The 22,152-nt window shown below is 40.3% G+C and overlaps 1 protein-coding gene across 1 annotated transcript in view; it reads left to right on the top strand.

The window, feature by feature from the left end:
• The window catches only part of SLC44A3 (solute carrier family 44 member 3), a 98,964-nt gene that overhangs the window by 74,235 nt on the left and 2,577 nt on the right, over window positions 1-22,152 (top strand). Inside the window, exon 13 of the mRNA XM_035017983.1 lies at window positions 21,050-21,187. Coding sequence (XP_034873874.1) covers window positions 21,050-21,187 — 138 coding nt within the window. The remainder of the gene's footprint in view (window positions 1-21,049; window positions 21,188-22,152) is intronic.

Genomic DNA, 22,152 nt, shown 5'->3' with positions numbered 1-22,152 from the left:
CACACCCGTGACAGGTCAGGTTCAGCAAGATGCAGTTGCCTCATTTGGCTTTTTCTGGATTTGTGGGAGGAAGGAGCACTGGCTGTGAACTCCTAATCCATGTTCCATTTTTGTCACCTTTGCCTGGTCACTTAGCATGTTGAGATTTTCTTTTCCTCATCAGTAAAATGAGAGGATTTTCCTGGGTGACATCTGGGGTGCCTTTTAATCCTCACATTCTACCGAAAGAACAAGTGTATCAATCAATTGAGTTTGGGTTTTGTATGAAGAAATATTACTTGGAGAACATTTTTGTTTGCCAAAAGCATCCTCCTTTATCATTCAACAAACGTTAGCTTCACAGAAAGAGCGGGCGGGGGGCGGGGGGGTGCTCTGGAAGATCATCTTGGCTGAAGGAACATCGTTTGCAATAGAGGGATCAGGAGGGGCCCTGCAGACACTGTGAAGTGCAGAATAGTAACTAAAATCAGGAGGTGGGAGAAAGTGTGAGGGGACTCTCACCGCCCCCCCCCCCTTTTTAGAAATTACTCTCTGGGGAGAGAGAATCTCCTTTAAACCTCTATCTTTATTCTTTTTTAAAAATTATTATTGAAGTATAGTTGCCACACCGTGCTACATTCGTTTCAGATACACCACATAGCGATTCATGCGTGTTGTGCTGTGCTCACAAGCGCGGCTCCCATCTGACACCAGACAACACTATTACAATACCATTGACTCTATTCCCTATGCTGCGCCTTTCGTCCCTGTGACTTATTCGTTCCCTAACTGGAAGTCTGCACCTCCCACTCCCCCTTACCCACTTTGCCTCCTTCCCCGTCTGGCGACCATCATTTCTCTGTATTTGTGGGTCTGTTTCTGCTTTTTGTTTGTTTTGTTTTTTAGATTCCATATATAAGTGAAATCATACATATTTGTCTTTCTCTTTGACTTATTATTATTTGGCATAATACCCTCTAGGTCCATCCATGTTGTCACAAATGGCAAGATCTCATTTTTTTTTTTATAACAGTAATATTCTTTATCCATTGATGGGCACTTGGATTGCTTCCATATCTTCATTAATGTAAATAATGCTGCAGTAAACATAGGATGCATATATCTTTTTGAGTTAGTGTTTTCATTTTCTTTTTGTTAAAGATTTATTTATTTATTTATTTGAGAGAGAACACAAGCAGGGTTGGGGGAGGGCAGAGGGAGAGGGAGAAACAGACTCCCCACTGAGCAGGGAGTCTGACGTAGGGCTCTATCCCAGGACCCTAGGATCATGACCTGAGCTGAAGGCAGACACGCTTAACTGGAGAGTCACCCAGTGTGCCCCTAGTGTTTTCATTTTCTTTAGGTAAATACCTAACAGTGGAATAACTGGATAATGTGATATTCCTATTTTTAATTTTTTGAGGAGCCTCCATACTGTTTTCCACAGTGGCTGCACCAATTTGCATTCCCACCAAGTGTACGAGGGTTCCTTTTTCTTCACATCCTTGCCAACACTTGTTGCTTCTTGTCTTCTTGATCCCAGCCATTCTGATAGGGATGAGGTGGTATCTCACTGTGGTTTTGATTTGCATTTCCCTGATGATGAGTGATGTTGAGCATCTTTTCATATGTCTGTTGGACATCTGGGTATCTTTGGAAAAATGTCTATTCAGGTCCTCTGCCCAATTTTTAATTGAGTGATTTGTTTTTTTAGTGTTGAGTTGTAAAAATTCTTTATATATTTTGGATACTAGCCCTCTCTTGGATATGTCATTTGCAAATATCTTCTCCCATTCAATAGGTTTCCTTTGATGTTGTTGATGATGATTTCCTTTGCTGTGTAAAAGGTTTTTATTTTGGTGTAATCCCAGTAGTTTATTTGTGCTTTTGTTTCCCTTGCTTCAGGAGACATATCTAGAAACACGTTGCTAAGGCTGATGTCAAAGAGATTACTGCCTACGTTTTCTGCTAGGAATTTTATGGTTTCATGTCTCACATTTAGGTTTTTAATCCATTTTGAGTTTATTTTTGTGTATGATGTAAAAAAGTGGTTCAGTTTCATTCTTTTGTATGTAGCTCTCTAGTTTTCCCAGCACCATTTATTGAAGAGACTGTCTTTTCCCCACTAAATATTCTTTGCCTCCTTTGTTGTGGATTAACTGACCATATAAGTGTGGGTTATTTCTAGGCTCTCTATTCTATCCATTGTCTATTTTTATGCCAGTACCATACTGATTTGATTATTATAGCTTTGTAGTGTATCTGGAAATCTAAAATTGTGATACCTCCAGCTTTATTCTTTCTCAAGATTGCTTTGGCCATTTGGGGTCTTTTGTGGTTCCATGGAAATTTTAGATTATTTGTTCTAGTTCTGTGAAAAATACAATTGGTATTTTAATAGGCATCACATTGAATCTGTAGATTGCTTTGGGTAATATGGATATTTTAACAATATTAGTTCTTCCACTCTTTGATTGCAGTATGACTTTCCATTTGTTTCTGTGTCTTCAATTTCTTTCATCAGTGTTTTATAATTTTCAGAGATCAGGTCTTTCACCTCCTTGACTGAGTTTATTCCTAGATATTTTATTGCTTTTGATGCAAGTGTAAATGGAATTGTTTTCTTAATTTCTCTTTCTGCTACTTTGTTATTAGTATATAGAAATGCAACAGATTTCTGTATATTTTGTATACTGCAACTTTAGTGAATTTATTTATTCTAGTAGTTTTTTGGTGGTCTTTAGCGTTTTCAATGTTTAGTATCATGTCATCTGCAAATAGTGACAGTTTTACTTCTTTCTAAAGACAGTGGTCTTCTTTCTTTCTTCCTTCAGCCAATTTGGATGCCTTTCTTTTTCTTATTTCATTGCTGTGGCTAGGACTTCCTTCCAGTACTTTGTTGAAAGAAGTGATGAGAGTGGACATCCTTGTCTTGTTCCTGATCTTAGAGGGAATGCTCTCAGTTTTTCACTATCAAGGATGACATTAGCTGTGGGTTTTCATATATGGCCTTTATTAGGTTGAGGTATGTTTCCTCTAAACCCATTTTTTATCATAAACAGATGTTGAATTTTGTCAAATGCTTTTTCTGCATCTATTGAGTTGATCATATGATTTTTATCCTTCATTTTGTTAATGTGGTGTGTCACGTTGATTGATTTGCAGATATTTGAACCATCTTTACATCTCTGGAATAAATCCCACTTGACTGTGATGAATGATCCTTTTAATATATTGTTGAATGCAGTTTGCTATTATTTTGTTGAGGATTTTGCCGTCTATGTTCAACAGGGATATTGGCCTGTGGTTTTCTTTTTTTGTGTGGTGTCTTTGTCTGGTTTGGTATCAGGATAATGCTGGCCTCATAGAATGTATTTGGAGCTTTTCTTCCTCTTCTATTTTTGGAATACTTTGAGAATAGGGATTAACTCATCTTTAAATACTTGGGAGAATTCACCTATGATTCCATCTGGTCCTCAATTTTTGTTTGGTGGGAGTTTTTTGATTACCATTTCAATTTTGTTTCTAGTAATTAGTCTTTTCAGATTTTGTTTCTTCCTGATTCAGTTTTGGAAGATTGTATGCTTCTAGGAATTTATCCATTTCTTCTAGGTTGTCTAATTTATTGGCATATAATTTTTCACAGTAGTCTCTTATAATCCTTTGTATTTCTGTGGTGTCAGCTATTACTACTCCTCTGTTATTTCTGATTTTATTTATTTGGGTCCTCTCTCTCTTTTTTGTAATGAGTCTGGCAAAAGGCTTTTTAATTTTATATAACTATTAAAAGAACCAGCTCTTGGTGTCATTGGACTTTTCTATTGTTTTTTTTTTATCTCTATTTCATTTATTTGATCTGATCGTATTATTTCCTTCTTTCTACTAACTTTGGGTTTTACTTGTTCTTTTTATAGTTCCTTTGGGTGTAAGATTTTGTTGTTGTTTTGAGATTTTTCTTGTTTCTTGAGGTAGGCCTGTATCACTATAAATTTCCCTTTTAGAACTGCTTCTCCTGCATCCCAAAGATTTTGGACTGTTGTGTTTTCATTTCCATTTGTCTTTATATATTTTTAAATTTCCTCTTTGATTTCCTCATTGACTCATTAGTTGTTTCATAGCATGTTGTTTAGGCTCTGTGTGTTTGTGTTTTTTCTTATAATTGATTTCTAATTTCATACTGTTGTGGTCCAAAAAGATGCATGATATAATTTCAGTCTTCTTAAATCTGTTGAGACTGGTTTGGTGGCCTAATGTGTGATCTATCCTGGAGAATGTTCCATGTATACTTGAATATGTATTCTGTTGGTTTTGGATGGAATGTTCTATATATACCTCTTAAGTCCATCTGGTCTAATGTGTCCTTCAAAGACACTGTTTCCTTAAGGATTTTCTGCCTGGATATCTATCCATTGATGTAGGTGGGTGTTAAAGTCTCTACTATTATTTTATTACTGTCAGTTTCTCCCTTTATGTCTATTAACATCTGCTTTGTTTATCTAGGTGCTCTTATGTTGAGTACATAGATATTCACAATTGTTAAATCCTCCTGTTGGATTGATCCCTTTATCATTATGTAATACCCTTTTTTGTCGCTTGTTACAGCCTTTGTTTTAAAGTCTATTTTGTCTGATATAAGTATTGCTACCCTGGCTTTTTTTTTTTTTTTCCCACTTCCATTTGCATGGAGTATCTTTTTCTATCCTTTCACTTTGAGTCGTATTTATCTTTAGGTTTGAAGTGAGTCTCTTCTATGCAGCATATAGATGGGTCTCAGTTTTTAATTCATTGTGTGCCACCCTATGTCTTCTGATTGGAACATTTAGACCATTTACATTTGAAGTTATTATTGATAGGTGTGTACTTATTGTCATTTTGTTAATTGATTTCTAGTTGTTTTTGTAGTTCTTTTCTGGTTCTTTTTCTCTTGCTCTCTTTTTTTGTGATTGATGACTTTCATTGTGTTATGTTTGGCTTTCTTTCTCTTTATTTTGTGTGTATCTATTATAGGGTTTGTGGTTACCATGAGGCTCATATATAACATCCTAAGTATAAAGCAGTCTATATTAAGTTGATGGTCACTTAAGTTCACACGCATTCTAAAAGAACTTCTTCTTTACCCTCCCTAACCTTTTATGTATATGTTGTTATATTTTACATCTTTTTATTTTGTGAGGCCCCTTAATTTTTTTAGATATAATTGACTTTACTACTTTTGTCGTTTAACCTTCATATTAGCTTTATAAGTGATTCCTATACTACCTTTACTATATATTTGCTTTTACCAGTGAAATTTTTTCCTTTCATAACTTTCTTCTCCACTTAAAGAAGTTCCTTTAATGTTTCTTGTAAGGCCAGTTTTGTGGTGATGAACTCATTTAACTTTTCTTTGTCTGTGAAACTCTATTTCTCCTTCAATTCTGAATGATAAACTTGCTGGGTAGAGTATTTTGGATTGTAAGTTTTTCCCCTTTCAGCACTTTGAATATATCATGACACTTTCTTCTGGCCAGCAAGGTTTCTGCTAAAAAAATCAGCTGTTAGTCTTATGGGGTCTCCCTTGTATGTTACTAGTTGCTTCTTTCGTGCTGCTTTTAAAATTCTCTCTTTATCCTTAATCTTTGACAATAAATTATGTGTCGTGGTGTGGATCTCCTTGGATTCACCTTGTTTGGCACTCTCTGTACTTCCTGAACTTGGATGTTTGTTTCCTTCCCCAGGTTAGGGAAATACTCAGCCATTATTTCTTCAAGTAAATTTTGTTGTTGTTTTGCTGTTGCTTTGTTTTGTTTTAGGGGGACTGGGGGGGTAGAGGGAAAAGGAGAAAGAGAATCTTAAGCAGGCTCCACACTGGAGCCCAACATGGGGCTCAATCTCACAACCCTGAGATCATGACCTGAGCTGAAATCAAGAGTCAGACACTTAATTGACTGAGCCACCTAGGCACCCCTCAAATAAGTTTTTTGCCCCTTTCTCTCTCTCTTCTCCTTATGGGACCCCTATAATGTTTGTTTACTTGATAGTATCTGGGAGACCCCTCAACCTATTCTCATTTTTTAAATTCTTTTTTCTTTTTTTTTTTTAAAGATTGTATTTATTTATTTGACAGAGAAAGACACAGCGAGAGAGGGAACACAAACAGGGGGGAGTGGGAGAGGGAGAAGCAGGCTCCCCGCCGAGCAGGGAGCCCGATGCGGGACTCGATCCAGGGACTCCAGGATCATGACCTGAGCCGAAGGCAGTCACTTAACCAACTGAGGCACCCAGGTGCCCTAAATTCTTTTTTCTTTTTGCTGTTCAGCTTGGGTGCTTTCCACTACCCTGTCTTTCAGATCACTGACCATTCTTTATGCATCTTCTAGTCTACTGTTAATACCCTCTAGTGTGTTTTTTGCTTCAGTTATTTTTATTCTTCAACTCTGATTGGTTCTTTTTTATATTTTCCATCTCTTTGTTGAAGTTTTTACTGAGTTCTTCTACTCTTCTTTCCAGGCTGGTGAGCATCTCTATGACCATTACTTTGAACTGTTTATCAGGTAGATTGCTTATCTCCATTTCATTTAGTTCTTTTTCTGAGGTTTTGTCTTTTTCTTTCATTTGGAGCATATTCCTCTGTTTCCTCATTTTGCTTGCCTTTCTGTTTGTTTCTGTGAATTAAGCAAAACAGCTACTTCTAAACTTGAAAGAATGCTCTTGTATATGGTCATTCCCAGGGGTCATCCGCCTCATCTTTCACCACCTATGCTGCCTAATTTAAGACACAGTGTTTAAAAAAGTAAGTAATCTCTTAACATTTTTAATAATGATTTTAGAAAGATTTTTTTTAGAAATTGAAGGCTAGTTTGTGAAGATAGATTTGCCTGAAATTCAAATATTCCTTCACTTTCAGTTTAGTTTCATTTTCTTCTGTTGAAGTCAAATTAACATTAGTATTTTTATTTAAAGTAACATATAGAGGGATGCATGGCTGTCTCAGTTGGTGGAACATGTAACCCTTGATCTCAAGGTTGTGAGTTCGAGCCCCACATTGGGTGTAGAGATTACTTTAAAATCTTTAAAAATAAATAAAATAACATATAGAGTATGTTTCATTTTATAACTTATGCTTGTCCATCCAGTCTTCCTTCTGTCTGCTATATTTGCAGAGAAATGCTGGAGTATGGTCCACATGATGTTAGCAATGATTATTTCTTAGGAGTGGGATCAGAATGATTTCCTTGCTTCTTTGTTTCTTTCTATGTTGCTTGATTTTCTTGTAGTGGACATAAAAATAATAAAGCCATTATTCTAAAAATGAGCAAGAATGGGGGGGAAGAAAGGGAGGCAAACCATAGGAGACTCTTAACTATGGAGAACAAACCAAGGATTGATGGAGGGGAGGTGAGTGGGGGATGCGCTAGATGAGGGATGGGTATTAAGGAGGGCACTTGTTGTGATGAGCAGTGGGTGTTATATATATGTGATGAATCACTAAATTCTACTCTTGAAACCAATATTACACACTACATGTTAAGTAACTAGAATTTAAATAAAAACTGGGGGGGGGAAGCAAATAAATGTAAAAAAAACAAACAAGACAGCACTGTGCCCTGACTTTACAGGCAGCAGCGGGTCTCATCAAAGGCATGTTCCTTCTTCCCTCCACCTCCTACCTGGCCCCACCCCTGGAGGGGACGGGCACATGCCCCTGCTCACCATCGCGTCGGGCTTCTGCAACTAGTGACTAGTGAACTCCTGAACAGCTCTGAAGGGTGAATGCAAGGCCCTGGAAGTCCCAGAGGCTGTTTGTATATGCCTCACTGGGCATGTGTTTGTGATAAAAACAGAGTTCAGGAAGAAACTGGCTTGGGGCGGTTCCTGCAGTTTTTACTGTAATCCCAAGGAAGGACGCTCGGATGTATGGGGATGTGTCTGGGCTCAGATTTCACTATATTTCTCTTAGTTTTGAGGGAAGTATGAATACCAGGGTTATTTATTCATCATCCAGTTTCTCAAGTTTAGTAGTTCTTGTTGTATTTTTGAGTTCATAAATATCAGGACTTTATTAGGAAGCATTCCAGAAATAAAGTTTGTTATTCATGGCATGGTTTTTGCCACATGCCTTCCTGCCTATACGGAGGGAAACTGTTTACCTTTTTGAAGAATCAATAGAACCTCAGGTTCACAGTTCCTCCACCAAAAGAAGGAACAACTTCAGTTTAGTGCGAGGACAAACGACCGCCCTTAGCTGATGAAGGACACAGGGCTGAACTGTGCGGGTTTCAGTTTTGAATTAAGGGGCAGAAATGTTCTTTCTGTGTCAAAGGTGCGATTAACATTCTTGGACAACTCTCAAAGTAAATTACGGAGGTAATCCAGCTGGTCTGTTACTTAAAAGTATACTTAACTCCCTTTCCTTTTTCTTCAGTGATTAGAATTTTCTGTGAAATGGGAATAATAATACCCACAGTGATTATTTCACTGAATTGTGATAAGAAACGGGTAAGATTATATAACATGATAAAAGGAGGGTGCCTGGGCCACTGCAAAGTAGAGGGCAAGCATAAAGCATCTTTAGTGCAGAACTTTAGAGCAGGCAGACACCTTTTACAAGTGGAGGTCACGTCACCAGTCGTCGGAGGCAATGTGCTTGGAACCCAGCCCCTCTCCACTGGGCCACCCTGCCACATCCTTAGCCATTTTTAATGACATATCTCCTGAGAGCACCACTTTATTATTTTGAACCTTTTAGAAGGAAAAGCACAAAGTACAGCTCAAAGTAAATGTTTTCCTGCAGATGGGCCTCAATGAGTCAGAGAACTACTTCTTGGAAGTGATGCAACGTGGGTTGCATGTGTGCACCTGGGGGCGTGTGACCCGACTGACCTCTCTGTGATTGCGCTTTCTCAACAGCCTTCTCATCCAGTTGGGGTTTGCGGAGGATTAAACGAGTTCATGCATTCAGGGGAATGTAGAATATGAGTAGGGCATGGGGCATAGTGTGCACTCCATGAATGCTTGCCATTACTCTTTATTATCATTGCCTTACACGCAGAAGCTTCACGCTTGCCTACTGACGGGAAAAAAAGAAAAGAAAGAGAAAAGAGAAAGGCTACAGAAACAAATTAAGAAGCTACTGTCAGGACTATGGTGAACCATCTGGGACATATCGCTAAGGCATGTCTTGAAGCGGGGTGGAGGGGAGCAGAGTACCTGGAAAGGGGACTACAAATATTACAATTCCTAATACTCTTTATTTTCTCCCTGGAGAAAGGCTCACTTTCTTGGGGCCTGGCCCCTGGCTTATGACTGCTAATGGTACCACCGTGCCCATGGATGGTACTGATTGCACCGCATGTATGCATAACTTCAGCAGAGCCCCCTAGGCACTATGGAGGTTTTTGGGGCTCCCCAAAGGAGTAGGTAAGAAGAGGTACAGGCTTTGTGGTTAAACAGGAGACAAAGATGAGGGGAGATCTGCCCTGGGAGAGCTCCCAGAAGCACAGGCTGAAAATGACAGGAATCCTGAAACTTCCGGTCTCTCTCCTTGCTCCACAGCAGAGCGTTTCAGCCCCACCGAGGTCTGGTTCACAGCTCCTCCGGACCCATTTCCCACCACACTCCTCCTGGGGCCCTTCAGTCTCATCCACTGCCCCCTGCTGCTGCCTTGGCCCAGCCTCGGCACCCGCCCACCCCGATTCCCTGCCACTTCTCTGCAGTCTTCCTCACTGCTCCCTTCCCCCATGCTCCTTCCTCCCCTTCACCCCCAGCCTTTGCTTCTCCATGTTGCTTTCACATTTGTGCTTGAGCTACAGTTCACTGTTCAGCAGTCCTCACTGTCATGCAGGCCCTTCCTCGTTTGTGCCCTCGCCCCACCCCCCACCCCGTGCTTGTGACAGTCCATGAGAGTTTGAAAACTAATCAAACCACGCCTGGAGGGAGTCTTTAACCCCAGGCAAGGGAATGAGAATGGAGATAAAATGTTAAGGTGCTACCATTGTCGAGTTGGGAATCTTTGTTTTCCATTCAGTTTCAAGACACAGAAATGGCCACTTGTTCGGGGACTCTAAAGAGACATGCACACTGAATGTTGTAATAAATTAGGCTGAAACGACTCTCTTTTCTTGCTTAAAGATTAGCCTTCAGGATCTCCTGATTAACTTTCACAACCAACAAAACATGTGACCTAATCTGTATTATATCCAATCCTTTCCACATATTGTTAGGGTCTGCAAATTAGCTTAGCATGTCCACTGAGTTCTGTCAGCCCAGGCAAATATTAAATGCTCCAAGCAAGGATTTACCACACTGAACATTTAGGGTAATCCATCTTCCAGCTGCTTGTCAAGGAAGCAGCTTCTATTGAGAATAAGTCTAAATTAGCTAATGCTGAAACTGCAGAAATTTTCAATCCATATCATGTCTCGAGTGATGCTTCCCTCCTCTAGCTATTCATTCAGACATTAATTCTAGGTCTCTCTGTTGCACTCAGGGTTGAACCTTGTGGTAAAATACTAGTGGTGTAGTAACTGCAGGAAGGCATCTTAATTTCCCCGTCAGAGTGGTTTTAATGCCCTCTTTCAGTGGGCATGATACATTAAAGAAAAGATGAATGGTTATAGGCCCCCAAAAATCTGCGGAGTCAACACATGTGCAAGAAATTACCTTTTTAACCTTTAATCATTTTAGCCAAGAAGCAAAATCTATTTTTATTGCTTATAAACAGTAGCACAACATTGACAACAAGGCAGTGAAAAACCTGTATTCCCCAGTATAAATTGGGAAGTACCCTAAGAACCCCAGTTTAAAGGTGGGGAGTGGGTGGTTGGCTGGGGACAGATCCTGAATGCAAAGAAAGCCACTGAGCAGCATGTGGTTGAGCTGCTGCGGAGAAAGCACCCCCCGCCCCCTGCCCCCATGCTGGGCCCCAGAATGTGGTCTGGGAAGCAAGTCCTGCCCTTCCTGGATCCCTGAGAGCACAAGGGATCACAGCTTAGGGATAAAGAAACCGTGGGTCCTTTCCACACCTCCTCAGTGCTGAAGAGTGGCCTGTATTTCCAAGCTGTAAATGAGGTCATCCTTGCTGACGTCTGGATGAGAATAGCTCCCCTTGACTACAGGCTTTCTGCGTGCCTGGCACTTTGCTAACTGCTTTAGAGGGAGTATGTTCTTTAATCCTCCCAACGCCCCCTTGCAGTAGGTGCCGTAACTCACTTTATAGATGAGGAAATTGAAGTCGGAGAGAGGTTAAATCATTTGCCCAAGACTGACAGCCAGGTGGTCATAGAACTGGGATTTGAACCCAGAGACTGTGCTTACCTTACCCACCACACTTTTAAATAGCATTTTGTCCCAATGAAAATTGATAGTGTAATGTCCAGAAAGTTAAAGGGGGGCAAAAAGTCTCTGATTTACCAGGGAATCTGGAGAAATGCCCTTGATCCTGGTTTCCAATCTATAAAAGAATGATGATGCTAGTCTTTATCCATGTACCTGACAAATGTATTTTCAGGATAATGAATTGGTTGGTCATCAGGGCTCTTAGAATCTTAGATGATTGAAGATGCTTAGTTAAGTAATGAGCAAATGAGTTTTCACATCCCTACTCAAGACTGAAGCCCTCACACTGAGGTCAGCTTTCTGCAACAACCAGTTTGGGGTTTTAAAAGCAAAATTCACATGCATTCCATCTAAGTCAGGAACCAGAAGTTCTTTGTGGAATACTGTTAAGGCATTTCTGCAGGGAATTCATCTGACATTTGAGAATTATACCCTGTGAGGCAAGCAGGGTACCCCACTGGGGGAGGTGGGTACCCAGCCTTTGTCTTTGAGAACCAAACTTTGCTCTCTAGTTGGCTTTGGTGAAGAGGGAATTATTATTTATTAAATTAATTCTACCCCTTTATTCTCCATCTCCTCTGTCACTTACTCTGATTCAGACCTGCATCACTGGGAGGTGGGTTATTATAATAGACTCCAAATTGGTTTCCTTACAATGTTTTTGAGTGGGTGTAGGAAAGGATTCATTTGTATATCATGAGATAAAAAACTGTCGTCCTTTTCCTAGGCCAAAAGAAATGCCAAAACCCAAGAAGATAGTATTACACTGTATTTTCCCAGGGGAGTTATAAATTCTGTGTTGTAAACTGCAGGGCAAATAGCATTTTTAAAGGTTTCAAGGGAAATATAAGAAATAGATGGTTTTGAAATTATCATATAGAAGAAATTATCATTTGAAATTATCATAAGAAGAAGGTATTTTGGAAAAATGATCCAAGAAATCTCTTGCAAACATAAACACACAGAAATGCATACACTTGTCCTTTTTGACTTCGTGATCCCATTTCTGGAAATTTATCCTTAAGAAATTATCCAAAAACCAGAAATTAAGATGTCCATTGCATAGTTGTTGTTTTTTTTTTAAAGTGAATTTTAAAATTCACTATGTGTTTATTCCATTACTTCTTTTTTTTTTATTTTTTTATTGTTATGTTAATCCCCATACATTACATCATTAGTTTTAGATGTAGTGTTCCATGATTCATTGTTTGTGCATAACACCAGTGCTCCATGCAGAACGTGCCCTCCTCAATACCCATCACCAGGCTAACCCATCCTCCCACCCCCCTCCCCTCTAGAACCCTCAGTTTGTTTTTCCGAGTCCATCGTCTCTCATGGTTCGTCTACCCCTCCGATTTCCCCCCCTTCATTCTTCCCCTCCGGCTATCTTCTTCCTTTTTTTTTTTCTTAACATATATTGCATTATTTGTTTCAGAGGTACAGATCTGAGATTCAACAGTCTTGCACAATTCACAGCGCTTACCAGAGCACATACCCTCCCCAGTGTCTATCACCCAACCACCCTATGCCTCCCACCCTACCCCCCACTCCAGCAACCCTCAGTTTGTTTCCTGAGATTAAGAATTCCTCATATCAGTGAGGTCATATGATACATGTCTTTCTCTGTTTGACTTATTTCGCTCAGCATAATACCCTCCAGTTCCATCCACGTCGTTGCAAATGGCAAGATCTCATTCCTTTTGATGGCTGCATAATATTCCATCGTATATATATACCACATCTTCTTTATCCATTCATCTGTCGATGGACATCTTGGCTCTTTCCACAGTTTGGCTATTGTGGACATTGCTGCTATAAACATCGGGGTGCACGTACTCTTTCGGATCCCTACTTTTGTATCTTTGGGGTAAATACCCAGTAGTGCAATTGCTAGATCATATGGTAGCTCTATTTTCAACTTTTTGAGGAACCTCCATACTGTTTTCCAGAGTGGCTGCACCAGCCTGCATTCCCACCAGCAGTGTAGGAGGGTTCCCCTTTCTCCGCATCCCTGCCAACATCTGTCGTTTCCTGACTTGTTAATTTTAGCCATTCTGACTGATGTGAGGTGGTATCTCATTGAGGTTTTGATTTGGATTTCCCTGATGCCGAGTGATGTTGAGCACTTTTTCATGTGTCTGTTGGCCATTTGGATGTCTTCTTTGGAAAAATGTCTGTTCATGTCTTCTGCCCATTTCTTGATTGGATTCTTTGTTCTTTGGGTGTTGAGTTTGATAAGTTCTTTTTTTTTTTTTTAAGATTTTATTTATTTATCTGAGAATGGAAGACAGCATGAGAGGGGAAGGGTCAGAGGGAGAAGCAGACCCCCTGCTGAGCAGGGAGCCTGATGTGGGACTTGATCCCGGGACTCCAGAATCATGACCTGAGCCGAAGGCAGTTGCTTAACCAACTGAGCCACCCAGGCGCCCGAGTTTGATAAGTTCTTTATAGATTTTGGATACTAGCCCTTTATCTGATATGTCATTTGCAAATATCTTCTCCCATTCTGTCATTTGTCTTTTGGTTTTGTTGACTGTTTCCTTTGCTTTGCAAAAACTTTTTATCTTGATGAAGTCCCAGTAGTTCATTTTTGCCCTTGCTTCCCTTGCCTTTGGCAATGTTTCTAGGAAGAAGTTGCTGCAGCTGAGGTCGAAGAGGTTGCTGCCTCTGTTCTCCTTTAGGATTTTGATGGACTCCTGTCTCACATTGAGGTCTTTCAACCATTTTGAGTCTATTTGTGTGTGTGGTGTAAGGAAATGGTCCAGTTTCATTCTTCTGCATGTGGCTATCCAATTTTCCCAACACCATTTGTTGAAGAGACTGTCTTTTTTCCATTGGACATTCTTTCCTGCTTTGTCAAAGATGAGTTGACCATAGAGTTGAGGGTCCATTTCTGGGCTCTCTATTCTGTTCCATTGATCCATGTGCCTGTTTTTCTGCCAGTACCATACTGTCTTGTTGATGACAGCTTTGTAATAGAGCTGGAAGTCCAGAATTGTGATGCCGCCAGCTTTGCTTTTCTTTTGCAACATTCCTCTGGCTATGCAGGGTCTTTTCTGGTTCCATACAAATTTTAGGATTATTTGTTCCATTTCTTTGAAAAAAGTGGATGGTATTTTGATGGGGATTGCATTGAATGTGTAGATTGCTCTAGGTAGCATTGACATCTTCACAATATTTGTTCTTCCAATCCATGAGCATGGAACGTTTTTCCATTTCTTTGTGTCTTCCTCAATTTCTTTCATGAGTATTTTATAGTTTTCTGAGTACAGATCCTTTGCCTCTTTGGTTAGATTTATTCCTGGGTATCTTATGGTTTTATGATTTTGGGTGCAATTGTAAATGGGATCGACTCCTTAATTTCTCTTTCTTCTCTCATGTTGTTGGTGTATAGGAATGCCACTGACTTCTGTGCATTGATTTTATATCCTGTGACTTCACTGAATTCCTGTATGACTTCTAGCAGTTCTGGGGTAGAGTCTTTTGCGTTTTCCACATAAAGTATCATATCATCTGCAAAGAGTGAGAGTTTGACTTCTTCTTTGCCACTTTGGATGCCTTTGATTTCTTTTTGTTGTCTGATTGCTGTGGCTAGGACTTCTAATACTATGTTGAATAGCAGTGGTGATAGTGGACATCCCTCCCGTGTTCCTGACCTTAGGGGGAAAGCTCTCAGTTTTTCCCCATTGAGAATGATATTCGCTGTAGGTTTTTCATAGATGGCTTTTTTGATATTGAGGTATGTACCCTCTATGCCTATACTCTGAAGAGTTTTGATCAAGAAAGGATGCTGTACTTTGTCAAATGCTTTTTCTGCATCTATTGAGAGGATCATATGATTCTTGTTCTTTCTTTTGTTAATGTATTGTATCACGTTGATTGATTTGCGGATGTTGAACCAACCTTGCAGCCCAGGGATAAATCCCACTTGGTCAGGGTGAATAATCCTTTTAATGTACTGTTGGATCCTGTTGGCTAGTATTTTGGTGAGAATTTTTGCATCCATGTTCATCAGGGATATTGGTCTGTAATTCTCCTTTTTGATGGGGTCTTTGTCTAGTTTTGGGATCAAGGTAATGGTGGCCTCATAAAATGAGTTTGGAAGTTTTCCTTCGATTTCTATTTTTTGGAACAGTTTCAGAAGAATAGGTATTAATTCTTCTTTAAATATTTGGTAGAATTCCCCTGGGGAGCCATCTGGGCTTTTGTTTTTTGGGAGATTTTTGATGACTGCTTCAATTTCCTTAGTGGTTATAGGTCTGTTCAGGTTTTCCATTTCTTCCTGGTTCAGTTTTGGTAGTTGATACATCTCTAGGAATGCATCCATTTCTTCCAGATTGTCTAATTTGCTGGCATAGAGTTGCTCATAATATGTTCTTATAATTGTTTGTATTTCTTTGGTGTTGGTTGTGATCTCTCCTCTTTCATTCATGATTTTGTTGATTTGGGTCATTTCTCTTTTCTTTTTGATAAGTCTGGCCAGGGGTTTATCAATCTTCTTTCAAAGAACCAGCTCCTAGTTTCGTTGATCTGTTCTACTGTTCTTTTAGTTTCTATTTCATTGATTTCTGCTCTGATCTTCATTATTTCTCTTCTCCTGCTGGGTTTAGGCTTTACTTGCTGTTCTTTCTCCAGCTCCTTTAGGTGTAGGGTTAGGTTGTGTACTTGAGACCTTTCTTGTTTCTTGAGAAAGGCTTGTATTGCTATATACTTTCCTCTTAGGACTGCCTTTGCTGCATCCCAAAGATTTTGAGTAGTTGTGTTTTCATTTTCATTGTTTTCCATGAATTTTTTAAATTCTTCTTTAATTTCCTGGTTGACCCATTCATTCTTTAGTAGGATGCTCTTTAGCCTCCATGTATTTGAGTTTTTTCCAACTTTCCTCTTGTGATTGAGTTTTAGTTTCAAAGCATTGTGGTCTGAAAATAGGCAGGGAATGATCCCAAACTTTTGGGGCCGGTTGAGACCTGATTTATGACCTAGGATGTGATCTATTCTGGAGAATGTTCCATGGGCACTAGAGAAGAATGTGTATTCCGTTGCTTTGGGATGGAATGTTCTGAATATGTCTGTGAAGTCCATTTGGTCCAGTGTGTCATTTAAAGTCTTTATTTCCTTTTTGATCTTTTGCTTGGACGATCTGTCCATTTCAGTGAGGGGGTGTTAAAGTCCCCCACTATTATTGTATTGTTGTCAATGTGTTTCTTTGCTTTTGTTATTAATTGGCTTATGTAATTGGCTGCTCCCATGTAAGGGCATAGATATTTACAATTGTTAGATCTTCTTGTTGGATAGACCCTTTAAGTAGGATATAGTGTCCTTCCTCATCTCTTATTACAGTCTTTGGTTTAAAATCTAATTTGTCTGATATAAGGATTGCCACCCCAGCTTTCTTTTGGTGTCCATTAGCATGGTAAATGGTTTTCCACCCCCTCACTTTCAATCTCAGGGTGTCTTTGGATCTAAAATGAGTCTCTTGCAGACAGCATATCAATGGGTCTTGTTTTTTAATCCAATCTGATAGCCTGTGTCTTTTGATTGGGGCATTTAGCCCATTAACATTCAGGGTAACTATTGAAAGATAGGAATTTAGTGCCATTGTATTGCCTGTAAGGTGACTGTTACCGTATATTGTCTGTGTTCCTTTCTGGTCTACGTTGCTTTTAGGCTCTCTCTTTGCTTAGAGGACCCCTTTCAAGATTTCTTGTAGGGCTGGTTTCGTGTTTGCAAATTCCTTTAGTTTTTGTTTGTCCTGGAAGCTTTTTATCTCTCCTTCTATTTTTAATGACAGCCTAGCTGGATAGAGTATTCTTGGCTGCATATTTTTCTCATTTAGTGCTCTGAATATATCATGCCAGTCCTTTCTGGCCTGCCAGGTCTCTGTGGATAGGTCTGTTGCCAGTCTAATGTTTCTACCCTTGTAGGTTACATATCTCTTCTCCCGAGCTGCTTTCAGGATTTTCTCTTTGTCTATGAGACTCGTAAGTTTTACTATTAGATGTCGGGGTGTTGACCTATTTTTATTGATTTTGAGAGGGGTTCTCTGTGCTTCCTGGATTTTGATGCCTGTTTCCTTCCCCAAATTAGGGAAGTCCTCTGCTACAATTTGCTCCATTATACCTTCTGCCCCCCTCTCTATTTCTTCTTCTTCTGGGATCCCAATTATTCTAATGTTGTTTTGTCTTATGGTATCGCTTATCTCTCGAATTCTGCCCTCGTGATCCAGTAGTTGTTTATCTTTTTCTCAGCTTCTTTATTTTCCATCATTTGGTCTTCTATATCACTGATTCTCTCTTCTGCCTCATTTATCTTAGCAGTTAGCACCCCCATACTTGACTGCACCTCATTAATAGCCTTTTTGATTTCGACTTGGTTAGATTTTAGTTCTTTTACTTCTCCAGAAAGGGTTTCTCTAATAACTTCCATGCTTTTTTCAAGCCCAGCTCGTATCTTTAAAGTGATGATTCTGAACTCTAGATCTCACATCATACTAATGTCCGTATTGAGTAGGTCCCTGGCAGTCGCTACTACCTCTTATTCTTTTTGTTGAGGTGATTTTTTCCATCTTGTCATTTTGTCCAGAGGAGAATAGATTAATGAGAGAACAAAATGTTAACAGGGTAACAACATTCCCAGAAAATATACTCTAAACAAGTCAGAAAAGACCTGAAGTAGTGGGAAAAGAAAGGGAAAGAGAGAAAAAAGAAAAAGAAAGAAAAAGAAAAAGATAAAAACAGAACAAAAAAAAACCAGAATATGATCAAATATGATCAGGCTGGTATATAGATCAGTGCCACACACTAGATTTTGGGCGTATTTTGGTCTGTTAGAAGAAAGTGCCTCCCAAAATTTTAAAGAAAGAAAAACTTACATATGTACAAAACTAAGGGTTGATATGATGAAGGGATGAAATATGACTGTAAAGATGGAAATTATAAAAAATTTTATAAAAGGAATTGATAAGAAGTTGTTTGAAAAAAGAAAGAGGATTTAAAAAAAAAAGAAAAGGGAGAGAATGTGATCAGGCAGGGGAGTAGGAAAAAACCATACATTAGAGATTTAGGGTATATTTTGATCTGTTAGAAGAAAGTATCTCAAAATTTTAAAGAGAGAACAACTTATATATATATGCCAAAAATACGGGTAACTACTGTGAAGGGATAGAATATGACTCTAAAAATGAAAAATAAAAATGTTTTCTAAAAAAGTAATTGATAAGTTGTTGGTTGAAAAAGGGAAAAAGAAAAATTAAAAAAAAAAAAAGACAGTTAAAAAAAATTAACTTTGAAAGACTACAGAATCATGGTAAAAAAGCCATGGATTCTATGTGCAGTATTCCCCTAGCACTGGAGTTCTGCTCTTCTCATTGATCGGTAAACTTGGTCTTGGCTGGCTGTTCTCGCTGATCTTCTGGGGGAGGGGCCTGTTGCCGTGGTTACGAAATGTCTTTGCCAGAGGCAGAATTGCCCTGCCCTTGCCTGGTCTGGGCTAAGTAATCTGCTCGGGTTTGCTCTCCGGAGCTATTGTTCCCTGCAAGCTTTCCGTACAGCTGTGGAGGCCGAGAGTGAAAATGGCGACCTCCCAATCTCCACCCCGGAGGAGCCGAGAACTCGGGCCCGCTCCTCAGTGAGCCCCCAGAGAAAAGCAGTCAGTCACTCCCGACTCCCCAGTCTCCAGCCGCACTCTGAGCTCACCCAGCCTGTGACCGGGCGCTTCAATCTCTGGCAACCGACCTCTTGTGGAGTCTCCAAACCCAGCAGATCCCTGCGGTGCGCTCCTGCGCCGCTCCTCCCGGGGGTGGAAGGGGAGTCTCCCCGGATCTGCCGCTTGTTGGGTCCCTGCTGGAGGAGCAGTGGCCCGACTGTGCTGCGGACCATGGTTTATGGCCACCCCAAGCTGAGAGCCCGCGCCTGGGCTCCGCCTCTGCAGCCGGCTTCCCTGCTCCGTTACCTGGGAGCTCTGCCACACTCAGGCACCCCCAGTCTTTCTGTGACCCCGAGGGTCCTGAGACCACACTGTCCCGGAGGGTTCCACCCCCCGCTTAGCCACCAGAGTGACGTCCCTCAGCAGAGCCGACTTCTAAAAGTTCCGATTTTGTGCTCCGCGGCTCTCACTTGCCAGAAGCGGCCAACAGAGGCCCCTCCCCCGCCGTCTATCCTCCCGAATATCGCCTCGGATTCACTTCTCCGCACCTCCTACCTTCCAGAAAGTGGTCACTTTTCTGTTCAGAGAGTTGTTGCTATTCTTTTCTTTGATCTCCTGTTGAGTTCAGAATGGTTTGATCCCTATCCAGCTGAATTCCTGAGACCAGACAAAATCCAGGTCTCCTACTCCTCCACCATCTTGCTCCCTCTCTCCTACTTGTTTTTTTTTAAAGATTTATTTATTTTAGAGAGTGTGTGCGAGTTGGGAGAGGGGTAGTGGGAGAGGGAGAGAATCTCAAGCAGACTACCTGCTGAGTGCAGAGCCCCTCACGGGGCTGGATCTCATGACTCTGAGATCATGACCTGAGCCAAAATCAAGAGTCGGTTGCTTAACCAACTGAGCCACCCAGCGCCCCTGCATAGTTTTTATAATAGCAAAATATTTGGAATAGTCTAGATTTGCCCTAGCTACCCACACACCTGATAGAACATGTATTTATTAAAAATTAAAATTATAAAAGCCATGGAGGAACATGAAAATGCTTATTATATAAGGGGAAAAAGCCAGGTATGTAATGATTCTGTGCCACTTAAATTGTGTATTTTTTCATTTCTAGACTTTCCATTTGGTTTGCTTTTGACTCTTCCTCTTCACTTTTCATACCAAGCTGTTGATTCCTACTATTCTTTCCATTGTCTTAGCATCTTTTTAATTTTTTTAAGATTTTGTTTTTAATCTCTACACCTAACATGGGTCTGAAACTCACGACCCCAAGACCAAGAGTCACATGCTGTACCTAAGTCAGCCAGGTGCCCCCCCATTGTCCTAGCATTTAAACATACTTTCTTGAATACTTTCAGACTGTTCTCAGGGTAGAGATTCTCTTGTCTGTTGTGATGTTCTTTTCCTTGGGCCATCGGAAAAGTTTTCCTAGGAGCATTACTTGTCTTCAAGGGTGGTTGTCTGTGGGACACCACCATTCCCTGGCTTACAAGGAAGTGGTTTTGCTTTGCTCCTGCCCAGACTCTAGTAATTTCAGTGGTCCCAGGCAGATCGTGAATTTCTGTACCAACCACTTTCCCGGGATGGTTGGTTGAGTCTGAATTTATGCTGGGAGTTCAGTTCCTTAGCAAGGGCCTAAATATTGTTTCTTACCCTAAGGGGTTAAGTCCCTGGCCCCCTACCTCTAAAGCCTTTACTGATTTCCTGCCCATCAAGAGCCTGTGAGTTCAGCTCTCCTTAACTGCTAGGGTCTGCTTTGGTTCTAAGCACCTAAACTTCCTTCTCTGCCCTCAAACTCTGCTGTGCGTTAAAAAAAAGTTGACGCTTTACCCATCATTTCCATGTGTTTGTAGTGGGATGTCCCATCTACCATACTGACCAGAAATACTTGTTTGTTTTTTCCATTTGCCACTACTGTATGAAAACGTATGTGTCTATAGTCAGAGACTAGACGGGGACTTTCCAAATGAAATGATTTGTTATAGGTAGAGATGGTGTATAGTAACCATTTTTCTTTATTTTGCAAATAAGTCTGTATTGTCATTCTATTATCTCTGAAACAGTTGTTAAGAATCCTCATCTTTTTCATCATTGTCTTGTGTTTCAGAATGCTTACACTGCAACAGCCATTAACGGGACAGACTTTTGTACATCCGCACAAGACGCACTCAAACTCTTATCCAAGAATTCAAGTCAGTTTACATCTGTTAACTGCTTTGGAGACTTCGTAATTTTTCTAGGAAAGGTGAGATGTCTTCACTAAAATAATAAATAAAGGAACTTGGGATCCAAACATTAAGCCATACAGCAAGGCTTGGAAAGAGAATGAATGTTTCTTGAGTGCTTACTCTCTGGTGGATGCTGTGTTTCATTCTCTCATTTAATCCTTCATCCTGTGAGGCATCTTATTTTGCAGATGAGAAAACTAAGGTTTAATAACTTGTCCAGGATCCCCCAATGGATAAAGTCATGATTTGAATCCTAGCCCTTAACTCTTAGCTATGCTCAATTCTCTCTACCGTTCTGAGTCCCACTGTTTCATATCTAAAATGAAAATGCTACTAGCCTCATAAAATGGATGTATTTTCTGGGGTTTTTGTGATAAAATATAAGGGGATAGTATTGGAACCTAATACAAGGTCTGTATTATTTAAGGGCATTAAGTCCACAAATATAAAGACAGATTGTTAATGTCCCAAGTGGGGCCAGAGGTGCATTTCCGCTGTCATCTGAATAGTATTTTTCAAGGAATTGTATGTAGTCTTGTATGCAGTGCAGTGAATGAGCATCTTAGAGTTCCATGTCACGGTGTGAAGGACAAGCCCTGAACTTGGGATCCTTGACAACTCCAAACCTCAGTCTTCATATCTTAACTAATGAGAACACGTGGCCTTTCTAGGTTGTAGGGAAGAGTAACTGAAATATTGATGAAAGTGGTATGATAGTCCCTAATGACCATGCTTCGAGCTGAGGGTTCTTTACACTACGTGACATGGTATGTCCCTTTCCATGTGACTGTCACCCACTGGGCCTAATTCTGCACACCTGTTTGCCTGACCCACTTCCACTTGATTGCCCGCCCTTCAGATTCTTGACCACAGACCTCCTGTCCTTCCTGCCACATCTTCACTATTCCAAGCTGGACATGCTGGCTTCTTCCAACCATTCGTCCTCAAGGGCTTGAATGCTGAGACCTTCAGTGGTGTCCCA

Source organism: Mirounga leonina, unplaced genomic scaffold (genome assembly GCF_011800145.1).
Source record: "Mirounga leonina isolate KUSES-001 unplaced genomic scaffold, KU_Mleo_1.0 Mir_173, whole genome shotgun sequence".
Lineage (NCBI taxonomy): Eukaryota > Metazoa > Chordata > Mammalia > Carnivora > Phocidae > Mirounga > Mirounga leonina.
This window is presented reverse-complemented; position numbering and strand designations above follow the sequence as displayed.